We start from the raw sequence: 12,541 nt of genomic DNA, 5'->3' as shown, positions 1-12,541 counted from the left end.
ATTCCTAGCCCTTTTTGATGCTTTCTGTATAGGTTTGGTAGGGTAAGATCGGTCCGACAAATGTGTGCTGAGTATGTCAGCATGTTCTCTGTATTTAACCCCTTGCATGCAGCATGAATTTTCATGCTGTGCCTGCGATTTTAAAAGTGAGCGGGATTTGGCGGCCCCCGGCCATCCTCCGCACACGCCCACTGTGACGCATGACGGCTGGGGGCTGTCATGAGCAGGCAAGGGATTAATGACTTCAGTGCAGTTTCAGCGTATTCTTAGAAATTGACCCCCCGGAAAGTTATGTCTAAGAGAATGGGAATGGAAGCTGGTATAGTTCAATAGGAAATTGCGGGCCATAGGTTTTTTATGTAGCTCAGAATATATGTCACCACCTTAGGGTATAGTAGTAAATCTAAGAAAAGAAGGGAAGAGTTACTAAATTCGAACCTGAATTTAAGATGAGGATTCCTTGAGTTCAGCCAGATTGCAAACGTTTCCAATGAGTTAGCAGAACCTTCCCATACCACCAGTATATCGTCAATATATGTTTTCCAAACTTTTCGGTTGGCAGAGTAGGGGTTGTCCGACTGATAGATGTGTAGGGATTCAATAACTATGCATGTAGAGATTAGCCATTCTAGGGGCAAAGGTACTGCCCATCGAAGTCCCTGTGAGCAGCCAGTGCAGTTGTTCCTGGAATTAAAAACAGTTCTCTTTCAGTGCAAGAGTAGCACAATCCATTACAAAGGAAGTTGGAGTAAGATCGTCATGTTGTCTCTGGTCCAGAGGTTCTCTCACTGTTTCTGGGATTCATCTTGTGGGATGTCGGTGTAGAGAGATTCTGCATCAAACAATGCCAGTAGGTGTGTCCCAGCATCAAATGTCAGCTCATTGAGCACGTTCAATATATGTTTAGTATCTTGAAGGCATGATGGCATTTCCACAGCAATGGGATGTAAGAACCAATCTACAAAATGGGAGAGGGGTTCTAGCATCGTACTGATTCCAGAAACAATAGGTCTTCCCGGTGGAGGTCTGGTAGGTCTGTGCATTTTGGGTAAAATATAGAAATACAGAGTTGACAGAGACATTCAGCTTGGTAATCCTGTTGGTCCATGATGACCTTAGCCCCGCCTTTGGCTGACGGATTTATAACTATCTCAGTATCGGAGCCTAGCTGTTGGTGGCAGACCAATTCTGTTTTGGATAGATTGAAAAAAGGCATCCTGGCTGAAGGTCTGAGTCTATTGAAATCTTTGATGACTACTTTCTCAAAAGTAGCCACTTCCGGAGAAACCAAATGACGGGGTGTATTAAAGGTGGATTTATTTCTCAGGCCCATATTGGTCACTCTTCCTTGATCATCCGTTTCAGTGTTGTCTGCAAAAAAGAAAGCCAATCCAACTTTACTAAAGAACTGAGGTAGTTCAATACTTGTCAGGAAGGCGTCCCCCAAGTAGGTGGGCACAAAACCCAGTCCCTTATTAAAGACTTCCACTTCTAGTGGACTCAAAATCTTGGCACTGAGATTGATGATTAAGTTGCACTGGTGCTTGTTGATGGAGATGGGTCTTGTGTCATTTTCCATGGGAGGCGTTGTTCCAATGGAGGGTCCCACTGTACTCTTTGTGCATCTTGTTGTTTCCTTGATTTGTTCCCTCTTCTTCTCCATCCTCTTCTGCCCTGACCCTGTTCTAGTCAAGTCAAGTCAAGTATGTTTATTTGTTTTGGTACTCAATCGAGGACCACACATTTTTTTTAAAATAATTTTACAAAAATAAAATACACTTCAACGATCTGATTTAAAATTCATAAAGTTAAAACATGTTCAAGGTTGCTTTTAGAAATTTAAAAAAGATTATAGCACACAAATTCATTAGGTGAATGTTTACATAGTACGAGCAGTTCTTTTACAGTAACTATTCTACATTTGCAGTAAATTGGTCTTAGGTATCTGGATCTTGCCGATACTACTAATGAGTTGGGACATACAAACAATAAATGTTCAATTGTCTGATCTCCCCCTAGACACAAAGAACACATCGTTGTGCCTCCTAGAGTCCATTTGTAGGTAAAAGTCTGTAAAGGAAGGATGCCCAGACGAAGCATCATTATTGCCCGTCTTGCCCCGTGAGTTAATGTAAGACCTACGTATACTGGCTCCTTTTTATATTCAATAATTGCTGTAAATGGTTTATATAGTGATAGCGCATTACAATGTGCAAAATCAGTCTCATAACTAAATTTGGGTGTAAAACATTTTAAAAACAATTTCAACTGAGCAACTGTCCAAGATCGTAAAATATCCAGATTAATTTGTGCAAGATCAAGCGCTTTAGCCATGTTTCGAGAGAAGGTCTGGTAAAAGGACTCAGTTTCAAATATCTCTTTCTTGAGCAATGCTCGTAAAGTATCACTTTTTGCATGAAGAAGGTTGAAGGTCCACCGTATCACATTTGCAACTGCAGTCGCATATGAGCTAGTGATTGAAAACTCCAGCCTTAGAGCTTGTACTGGGATTGAGGCAGAGACTTTCATCATTTTCTTTAGGATTTTTCCCTCTTCCTGGTCCATGAACAACCATTGCTTCATTGGTATATATTCCGTGGAATATGATAGGACTGATGGAATTTTTACTTTAAAAACCTTTATCATTGATGCAAAGTGTTTTGTCCCGGTTGCCGAATATAGTCTTGCCAGTGCTCCAGCATGCATTTGCGACTTTCTTTTTAAGTTAGTTATTTGATTTGAATTCTTTAGTGATTTTGCAAAAATTCTACCTAAGTAGGTATATTCCTCTACCTGTTCGATTTTCTCGTTTCCCAACTTCCAGCAACTGACCCTGTTCTAAAAAAGGAAGGTAGCTGTGGGTCCCGATTGGCATGGGTTGGAAGGTTTGCATAGTGTATCCCCAAGGTTGAGGTGGCCACAATGGGCCTGGAGGGGTTGTAATGGTGGTCCAGTGTGTCCACCTCTTGATTGTCAGTTCTTCATCTGATGGGGAGTGTTGGGCCCACTAGAATAAACAGGACTATACGTTTCAGAATTAACAGAAAAAACATGGGCAGGATGAGCTATTCATCCATGGAATCATAATGCTTGACAGTATTACTAGAAAGAGACATAAAAACAATCCTGTTCAAGGGGCAGCACAGCTAGCAGACACTGCGAAAGGGTGAATGACATATATATCTTGCCGAACATGACTCAATATTGTTCTAGTGTAAACCAATGACTGTCTATGAGCAACTCTGTATGGTATACCTAAATAATGTATTTCTTGAAACTGTAGTACTACCTTGCAGTGCAGTGTACATCGTTGCAAGGGAATACCTGCTTATATCTGCACCAATGCAAACTCTTGGTGTATGTATAACACCTTGGGCCACATTTACAAGGGGATATCACCACCGGAACGTCATTTTTAGTGACGTTCTGGTGGCGATATCCTGTTCGCCCTATTTACAAAGCGGCAGTAAGCCACTTAACGAGGCTTAATGCCACCTTGTAAATAAGGCCTCTTTTCAAGCTTCACTTGAAGTGCGAAAGGGGCATGCAAAGGGTGTTCCTGTGGGCGTTCTGCCACACCACCCATTTCTTTTTGACGCTGCCCATATTTACAAGGCTGGGGCAGCGCTAAAAACGAAGACAAGGCAATGCCTGGTCTTAGACTGGCAATACGAGGAGAATTTATTAATGTAGCCCCGTTTTTTGCACTTTCGATATGTGTTACATTCTGCAGCGCACATAGAAAGAACAAATTGCCTTTCAAGATTGTTTATGTGCAGGAAGGTGTCTCTTCCTTCACATACACAATCACCCCTGCAGTGTAGGCGCCCTTCCAAAATGGTGCAAGTGTGCCTGCATTCACACTCGGCAGATTTATTATCACCAGCACTAGGGGAGACCCAGGGGTGTGCCGTATTTTTGTAAATATGATGCATCCCTGCGTTTATAAAGAATGTCAGAGCATGAAGTTACCAATTTTGGCGTAACACTCTGAAATTTTGTTGTAAATATCCCCCAATAAATTAAGTTGTAGGATCTCAGCTGTTCGTTGTCTAAAACGGTATGTTTGTCTTGGTATGTCGCTCAGAGCTCTCTACATCGTTCATGGCACTATTCATGCGGTATAAAATATGTAATCAATACAATTTTAAAATGTAATTATTGAGAAGCCCCTCAGAGATAACCCAGTGTTGTTTTTATGCAGGTTTGCGGTTTCTCCGAGCGCTTCGACTAATACAGTTTTCCGAAATTTTGCAATTCCTGAACATCTTGAAAACAAGGTAAGGGAAGTGCCTCTGACGTGCGCACACAGAAAATCCTTCTGTTCCATTCCTCTCAAAATATCCTTTAATCCCCTTGTACTCCCTCCACACATACTGCAGGGGGTTGGCAGTGCTGGAAGAGCAAGGTATGAGGCCACTGCAATGAAAGAATGTGTGAATATGTTTGAGCACATGAATAGGGGCAGGAACACTTGAATGGCAACATTTCTCTGTGTGTAAATATTAAGGTAGGTATTCATTAACCCCTTGCACGCTGATGACGGAACCGCTCCGTCATCAGCTGCGGGTGCGCGGTGTTGATGACCGAGCGGTTCCGTCATGGCCCGCCCGACGCGCCTGCGCGGCGCGAATTCCGCGCCTGCGCTGAACGTTCTATTGAGCGGGGCGGGCCATGACGGAACCACTCCGTCATGAGCACAGCTCAACCGAGGCTGGTGACGGAGCGGTTCCGTCACCAGCATGTGGCCGCCGCACGGCCGCCCAGCCCCCTTAGCACTGCGGCGGAATAGCCGCCGGAGTGAAGGGGTTAATATGTGGCAAACTTTGAACATATGAGCATCTGTACACCGAACTAAGATCATGTAGTCAGTCAATAAGTGCATGAGTACTCAAATGAAGTTTAGATGCTATTGCTGACCTGACGGCACACTGGGTCAACGCCCCTGCAAATTTTTCTTTCACAGAGGTGTAATCTTATGTAGCTCACGATTGTTGGTTTTTGTCTTTCATGTATTTCAAGGAATTTTTGTGTTCCCTTGGATAACACTGTCTCCTAATTTTCACTCACTGGAGAATGAGCAAAAAATGTCAGCCAGGAAATGTGAAACATGGTCACGAGACTTTTATTTTTTGAACCGGTCTCCTGACAATATATGAGGAACCAGAGGGTACCACAAAATGCCCTCACCTACAATTTTCACACCAATGATTGATGAAATGTATTTTGCATAATAGTCTTGTTTCGTGAAGTTTGCAATTAATATACAAAGAACACATTTCTCCCACCCAAAGGAAGGCCCACAGAAGAAAAAGCTTCTTTAATATATTTATTTATGGTATTTGTGAGAAAGAGAGCTAATGGACCTACTACTAACTGCTGCAGTCAAGCTAGTACTTATGAACTGGAAGGATACCTGTAAAAAGTCATACAGAGGGTGGCTCAGTTGGATCACCTACCTAAGAGGTGCGGACACTCTGGCATTAAGCTACTCGCCCTGGAAAGCCTCCTCCAGAAACTTACGGGAAGGAAAAGCTTCTTTAGCTGTGGATCTCTGGTATTGACATCAAGCATGTGGCCACCACTTTAAACCTAAGCCTTCAAAATTCAATTTCTTTTAGTCATTTTTCTGGCATCAGCGATAAATGCTTAACTTGAAGCCATGGAATCGATAGAGAATATCCTAACTATTTTTCTAGTTTCAAGACTGTAAATCTTTAGTCTTTTATCTAAATTCCAGCTAATCCTAGTCAGCCCACGTAGAGTTTGTACTGCTCAAACACACGCATTACAGAACCTTAAACTTCCCATTCAGTCCTTGTTCTTATCCTTTTGAGAGGGATCCAAAGAAGTGCTTCATGGCTCCTGCAGGTACTTATAATTCAGTAGCCTATTAGGAGCCTCCACATCTCTAATTAATGCACATCTATCAGTCTGCCAGTAAAGCTTCAGATCTGCTCTCGGTTCGTATCCGAGTTCTAAATTGTAAAATATCGAGTTATTTGGTATCAGAACAGCCGCTGCCCATGCAGGTAAGACCGGTATGGCAGCGGGGCCAGGTGGGGGGAGAATTTCGACAGACGACGACGACTAGGGAAAATTAATTATTTATTTAATTTTGTCTTGAGGTTGTCTGTCGAATCCCCCCAAACCCCGCCCTATCGGTCTTACCAACACGGACAACGGCTGTATTAGAATTGTCCCAGTCTGGATATTTGCACTCTTCTGCCCACTTAATGCCTTACTGCTAACATTTCCCAAACAAAATCAACACCCATTCCCTGTGACCAGGCCTTTTCATGCTCCAGGCTGGACATTGGAACACATCCTAAGTGTCACTGAGGAGTTGGGTGGAAATCACATCCTGGGAAACATTATTTGTGGATCACTTCAGGTCATTATATGCTCACAATTTCAAATTGGGAATAGAATGATAAAACAGTCTTTTCAATGGTGTATTTAAAAATTGGGAATGCCCCCTCATCACACTGTACAATGTCATTCAGCTGGTACTTGAGGAAAATTGGTGATAACAAAGGCCTGAACTGAGTGCAATTCAAGCAAAACACTTAAAATGAGGTTGTTAGAATGATTTAGTTGGAAATAATCTTAAAAGACACCGGGTACGAAAAGGACTATGTAAATAATATCATAACACAATGATGTCCCTTTGGATATATGTTTCCCATTAATCGCATTTTACGAGTAAATTATGAACAATTTAAAGACTATGTAAGGTTAGGAAAAGCTAAATGATAGAGTTGTAACTTTCTAGTGATTATTGTTTTACCTTTGACTTTGTTGTATTAATGTTTCTAATATTTCTAGATTTGAGATGTATTTATCTCTGTAATCACTGCAGCAAACCTTGTCACATAGTTTCTATCTTATTAAAATTAGTGGTCATCTTATTAAAATTAGTGGTCGTCAAAATGAAATGTTCACCAGCCAATTTTTGCCATTGTTACAAACTCCACAACTTCATAAAGTTTGTTACCTTGACAAAATTCCAGCATTTTATTTTGTTTTTGAGAATATTCTTGTAAGTAGACATATATTTTCACAACAAAAAATCTCTCCCATGAGTAATGTTTCACAGGGGCGCAGAATTTTGCAAAACCTGCAAAGCTGTGAAATGACTTTACTGAGGTGGTACAGGAAAACCTTTTCAGCCTCCCACTTATAAATAAGTACTTTCATCAAACGGAATGCTTGACTGCACACATTCATTATTTTATGAATGTTGAAACATAATTATTAAGTAAATACCACACAAATCAATGTATTCCTCAATAAATGGAGAAATGAATAAACATTTAAAAAAAAATTAATTTGTGAAGCCAATGCGCATAAGCAATTACACTTTAGTTCAAGAAAACTAGGCTTTTGTTGTGCGATCGCCGCTGAAGACACCATTGACTAATGACTTTTGATGATCTGGCGATGCACAATTTTTTACAGTTAATGTAACACATTACTGCAGGTTTTGAATCAGCTCTACAGGGCCTATATTTTATTAAATCTGAGGTAATAGCATTTGTTTTTGGTTATTAACAAGCGCCTCTTTGACCCTTCTCAGTGGCACAACAAAGGGGGGGCACTTGGCCCCGGGCGGCAAGAGTTTTTGGTGTGGCGGCCTCCTTCCGCTCTTACCTGCAGCCGTCGCGGGGTAGCAAACTCAGGTACAGCCACGGGTGGCAAGAGGTCTAGCTATGCCACTGAACCTTCCTCACCCAGGAAATTGTAGTTGATTAACATTAGTCAAGGGCCAAAGGACATACATTTCCAGGGTTGGAAGACGAACAGAACAAGCCCAAAGTTTGTGGGGTACTAGGAAAAGCTGTTTCTTCACAGGAGAAGTATGTTCTCTGTGTACAAAATAAATTATGTGCAATTATAATGTAGTACTGACTTTCCCCAATGTGAGAATGTGCTGTTTGTAGAATTCTGCATAGTGGAAGTTGTAGCACAAAAAAAGTTCAGAGGTCTTTGCCACTACACTGCCTATTAACTTGCGGGTGACACAGTTTCTAAGTTATACTTCTTTGTGAATTCCTACGAAAAGTAAAAATATGTCCAGCGGATGGGTAAACCTTTGTATGTACTTCTACATTTTTTTGATGAATAAGGTCCACTAAGAGCTGCTGTGAACAAGTTTAATGGTGAAAATATATGGTAAACTGGTTACCATACATGATTATAGTTTGGGACATTTAGAATATCTACTCAAACAAATTGTTTTATATAGTTTTACTTGATCATGGACCAAAAGTAACACATGGTAGCATTACTATTACTGCCAGCAATTTGCTGGCGATAATTGTAGGGAGAACGGGGCATATTACCAAGGGCCATTATCGCCGCTTTATCTGGACTTTTTCCAGCTAAACCGGCGATAATTTGACCGCCCAATTACCAAGCTGTCGCTAACACCAGTTAGCGACAGCTAGTAGGCAATAGCAATCATCTTGGGGCCCACTTTGCATGTCAGCGATAATTATCGCTAATGACATGCAAAGTGGGCATGCCAAGATGTTAGCGACTGGAAACTGTCGCTAATATCGCTATCTCCTATTACCAACAATGGCTTAGTTTTGGAAAAATTTGCGCTAAACACGAATATCTCCAAAAGCTAACGCCTGCCCAGAGCAGTTCTTAGCCATGTTATCCAATGGAAGGTGGATAACATAGCTAAGAGCATTGTCACAATAATGTGTGAATATCGCTGTATTTACAGCAATATTCACGCATTTCGCCTGCTTTTTATCGTTTTAGAGATATACCTTGCTAATAGCAAGTTATCTATGCGATAAAAACAGGTGAAGTGCGGCAATATTATTTTCACCGCTGAGCCTACTTAGTGATAAATATCTCTGTAGGTTGGTAATATGCCCCAACATTTTTCAAAACAAATGGTACCTGAATTTCTAGACATGTTCTATATGTTTTGTCAGACATCTCAAATTCTAGAGAAAACAGTGAAGGATAACACAGACACCATTACATTATGCATCCCTTAAATGTATCACACTTCTTATTGGTGGGGCTAACACGATATCAGAAAGTAACATTATATTGCGCCTCTCTAACCTAATTAATGATTCAAAAACTATTGGTGTGGTTTACATATCAGTTATCCAATACTTCTGTAAAGCAATAACGCACTGTTCCACCCTACTCCGTGACTGTATTAAACGTTCATCAGAAACAATATGCGGCATATTTCCAAGGGCCATTAACGCCGATTTATCGGGACTTTTTCCCGCTAAAGCAGCGATAATTTGATCGCCCAATTACCAAGCTGTCGCTAACACCAGTTAGCGACAGCTAGTAGGCGATAGCGATCATCTTGGAGCCCACTTTGCATGTCAGCGATAATTATCGCTAATGACATGCAAAGTGGCGTGCCAAGATGTTAGTGACTGGAAACAGTCGCTAATATCGCCATCTCCTATTACCAAAAATGGCTTAGTTTTGGAAATGTTTGCGCTAAGCGCGAATATCTCCAAAAGCTAACACCTGCCCAGAGCAGTTCTTAGCCATGTTATCCAATGGAAGGTGGATAACATGGCTAAGAGCATTGTCACGATAATGTGTGAATATCGCTGTATTTACAGCGATATTCACGCATTTCGCCTGCTTTTTATCGTTTTAGAGATATACCTTGCTAATAGCAAGTTATCTCTGCGATAAAAACAGGTGAACCGCGGCGATAATATTTTCACCGCTGACCCTACTTAGCGATAAATATCGCTATAGGTTGGTAATATGCCCCTATGTCCCTTGGACACAATTGAGGACTTTTGCAAATGAATAAAAAATTCTGATATTTTTTGTTTGCCATTGTCTCTTGCCCAGGAAGGCCTACAGTAACATTTATTTGACTACTTTTTCCACCTTCTTGCGCTTCCCTAACCAGAATTTTTGTTTAAGTCATCATCATTAGTGGTGCATCGTCTAAAAGGACTGCTCTATTTATTTTCTCTCTTTCCATTTTTTGATTCTTGGGTATTTCTGATCGAGCCGATGTACATTTGATCGGTTTGACTTGTTGACTTTGAAGTCTATCTTCTTGGTGGCAATCACTTCACCCTGAAGGGCTGGTGAGCTTCAAGATCTGTTGGTGCAACTGCCATTTACTATGTTCACTTAGGATAAACTGGTTCTTTGAAATCGTCCATCTTTCATTCAAATATTTTTTCCCCCCTTTCATTTAGACCGTTACATCACCCTTCCTTCCCTATTCCCTTCTCTTTATCCCACCAAAGAGGAAGATTGTACAGACTAGATCCCAGGCGTGTGTCTTACTGTGTTGACAGCACTTGACAGACCAGAGTGGATGACCAGCTCTTTGTGGGCTTAGCCAGTACCAAGAATGGCAAAATGGTTACCAAATACCTCATTTCACACTGGGTTCCTCTTTGTGTTAAGTCTGCTGTGCTATGACTAAGTAATAATTTGTGCACATGTCACCAGGGCAATTAGGCGTACATGATTTTCACCAGAGGTGTTCCGTGGTTTACATCCGACCACCAGTCATCGTTCCATATATTTACCTACGTTTTTCTCACATTCCACGCTCGCAGTGATGGATACTTTACCAGGGATGTGTTACATAACCTCTTTCTTAAATCAGTCTTTCCCAAGCCACCCTCCCAGTGGGTATTGCTTTGGGACTCATTGTTAAAGTGAGGGATCTATGGAAAGTAATATCCTTAGTAGAAAAGCGATTTTTGGTAAGGATATTTCTGGTGGATACTATGGGCCTGATTTAGACCCTGGCAGACTGACCAGCAAGATAGTTGAGGTCATCTCTTTTATCAACCCGGCAGGGCCAGTGGTGATCTCTGTGCCTTCAAAAGAGACCCCAACTCAGCACTGAATGTATGGTAGAATGTTCGCCATCTTATAGATTGCCACACTCCAAACATATTTAGCTTTTGAGAAACAAATTCCCAAAGAGGGGGTTTGTTTCTGGAAAAAAACAATGGACCTCATGCCCTCGGATCTTTCTCCAAGACTGTGCATCATTATTTTTTTTGTTTGTGACCGCCATGGTTTATCTGTCAATGACTGACAGAATAAAAAGGATATCTGACTAACTGCTATAAATAGGGTGGGCGAGCAGTCCAATGCCCTTGCTACAATGGGACCTTTTCCATTGGAGCAAAACTGACACACCTCAAAATAAAGGGATTGGACCGAGGATTTGATGGTAGGGTACTGCGTCGCGTTTTTGACAGGGTACCAAGCTTTGCAGTCGGTCCCACCACTCTATTATGCACTGGCACTTTCTCTTATTTGGGGGTTACCTTTAACTCCAGTGGTTTCTGAACCGCTAACATAGAACACCGTATGGTCAATCTGTCCCCAAAAGTTGGCTCACTTCTGAGCCTTCCATCTCCTACGGGTGGCAGGCTGCTTGCCACCCTCCTTCAGATATATACTGCCCAATGTGCCTCAGTAGTTACCTATGAGACTGAGATTTGGGGTATCACTTGCTGTTCGGCCCTGCAGGTCGAAGAAAATAATTTCTGCTGGAAAATTCTGTCCGCTCCCCTATCCACCCATCATTATATTTGCCACAAGGAGTTGGGTTTAACTTACCTGAATGACTTGATTCGATCCCGCCCTCCACTATTGTGGTTATTTGTATGGCGAACAGAGGGGGCATCACTCACCAGTGACATAATTTGCGACTGCTTGGCTTGTGACAGAGGCCTTTCCCTGCCGTGGTTGGCTTATGTAAACAATTTGTTTATAGAGATTGGTTTAACACAAATCTTTTCCAACACAGCTGATCGTGCCCCCCACCCACAAGTAGGAGCAATCCAAGCTTTACTATTGGTCCAAGCCCAAGCAAACAGACTAAGGTGCAGACTTACAAGCCCATTGTGCCTACTTGCACCGCCTTTGTGTCACTTGTTTCGACGCAACGGCAGCACAAACAATGCTGTCCATTTACAATGTGAGGCATCTAGGGAGATGTGTCACGTTGTTAAAAGTAAGCGACACATTATACCTGCGTCAGGTATAATGTATACAGAGTGGGTGTTCCCCCTGCAGGAAGGCCTCGTAAAAGTGATGCAGTGAACTCTACAAGATTTTACTGGGCCATTTTAAGATGCCACTGAGTCAAAACCATACGCTCGTTTGAAGCAGGCGTAAGGAGTGACGCAGTACAGTAAGTATAGGCCTCAAAATACATTGCTGGAGTTGCGTCGTGCTTGCGACACAACTACAGCAATGCGCGACTTTTGGGCCAACAGATGCGTCTTGTGTTAATCCTTGCGCCATGGAGCTCTGTTTTGTAAATACAACACATCCATGGTGGCACAAGGACATTTGACGCTGGCACAAGGAAACTGACGCATCTATGCAGATGCTTCAGTTCCTTGTAAATCTGCCCCAAAGGGCCTAAGTAAGAACTTGGCGGCGCTGTACCCAAGCCTATCATCTCCTTCAACAGCTATCTCTTTGTGTGGACATACCTATAGTTGTACCCTGCCTTTTTCTGTTTTGTTTTGGTAGGCGCCTTGAC

The 12,541-nt window shown here is 42.0% G+C and overlaps 1 protein-coding gene across 9 annotated transcripts in view; it reads left to right on the top strand.

Moving 5' to 3' along the window:
• The window catches only part of KCNMA1 (potassium calcium-activated channel subfamily M alpha 1), a 1,464,982-nt gene that overhangs the window by 843,132 nt on the left and 609,309 nt on the right, over window positions 1-12,541 (top strand). For all 9 annotated transcript variants that reach the window (XM_086922098.1, XM_086922095.1, XM_086922094.1 and 6 more), the window contains exon 6: window positions 4,205-4,280. In XM_086922098.1, coding sequence (XP_086778224.1) covers window positions 4,205-4,280 — 76 coding nt within the window. The remainder of the gene's footprint in view (window positions 1-4,204; window positions 4,281-12,541) is intronic.

The sequence above is a fragment of the Lissotriton vulgaris genome, chromosome 5 (assembly GCF_964263255.1).
Source record: "Lissotriton vulgaris chromosome 5, aLisVul1.2, whole genome shotgun sequence".
Taxonomy (NCBI): domain Eukaryota; kingdom Metazoa; phylum Chordata; class Amphibia; order Caudata; family Salamandridae; genus Lissotriton; species Lissotriton vulgaris.
Note: the sequence above shows the minus strand (reverse complement) of the source record. Positions and strands in the feature narration are given on the sequence as shown.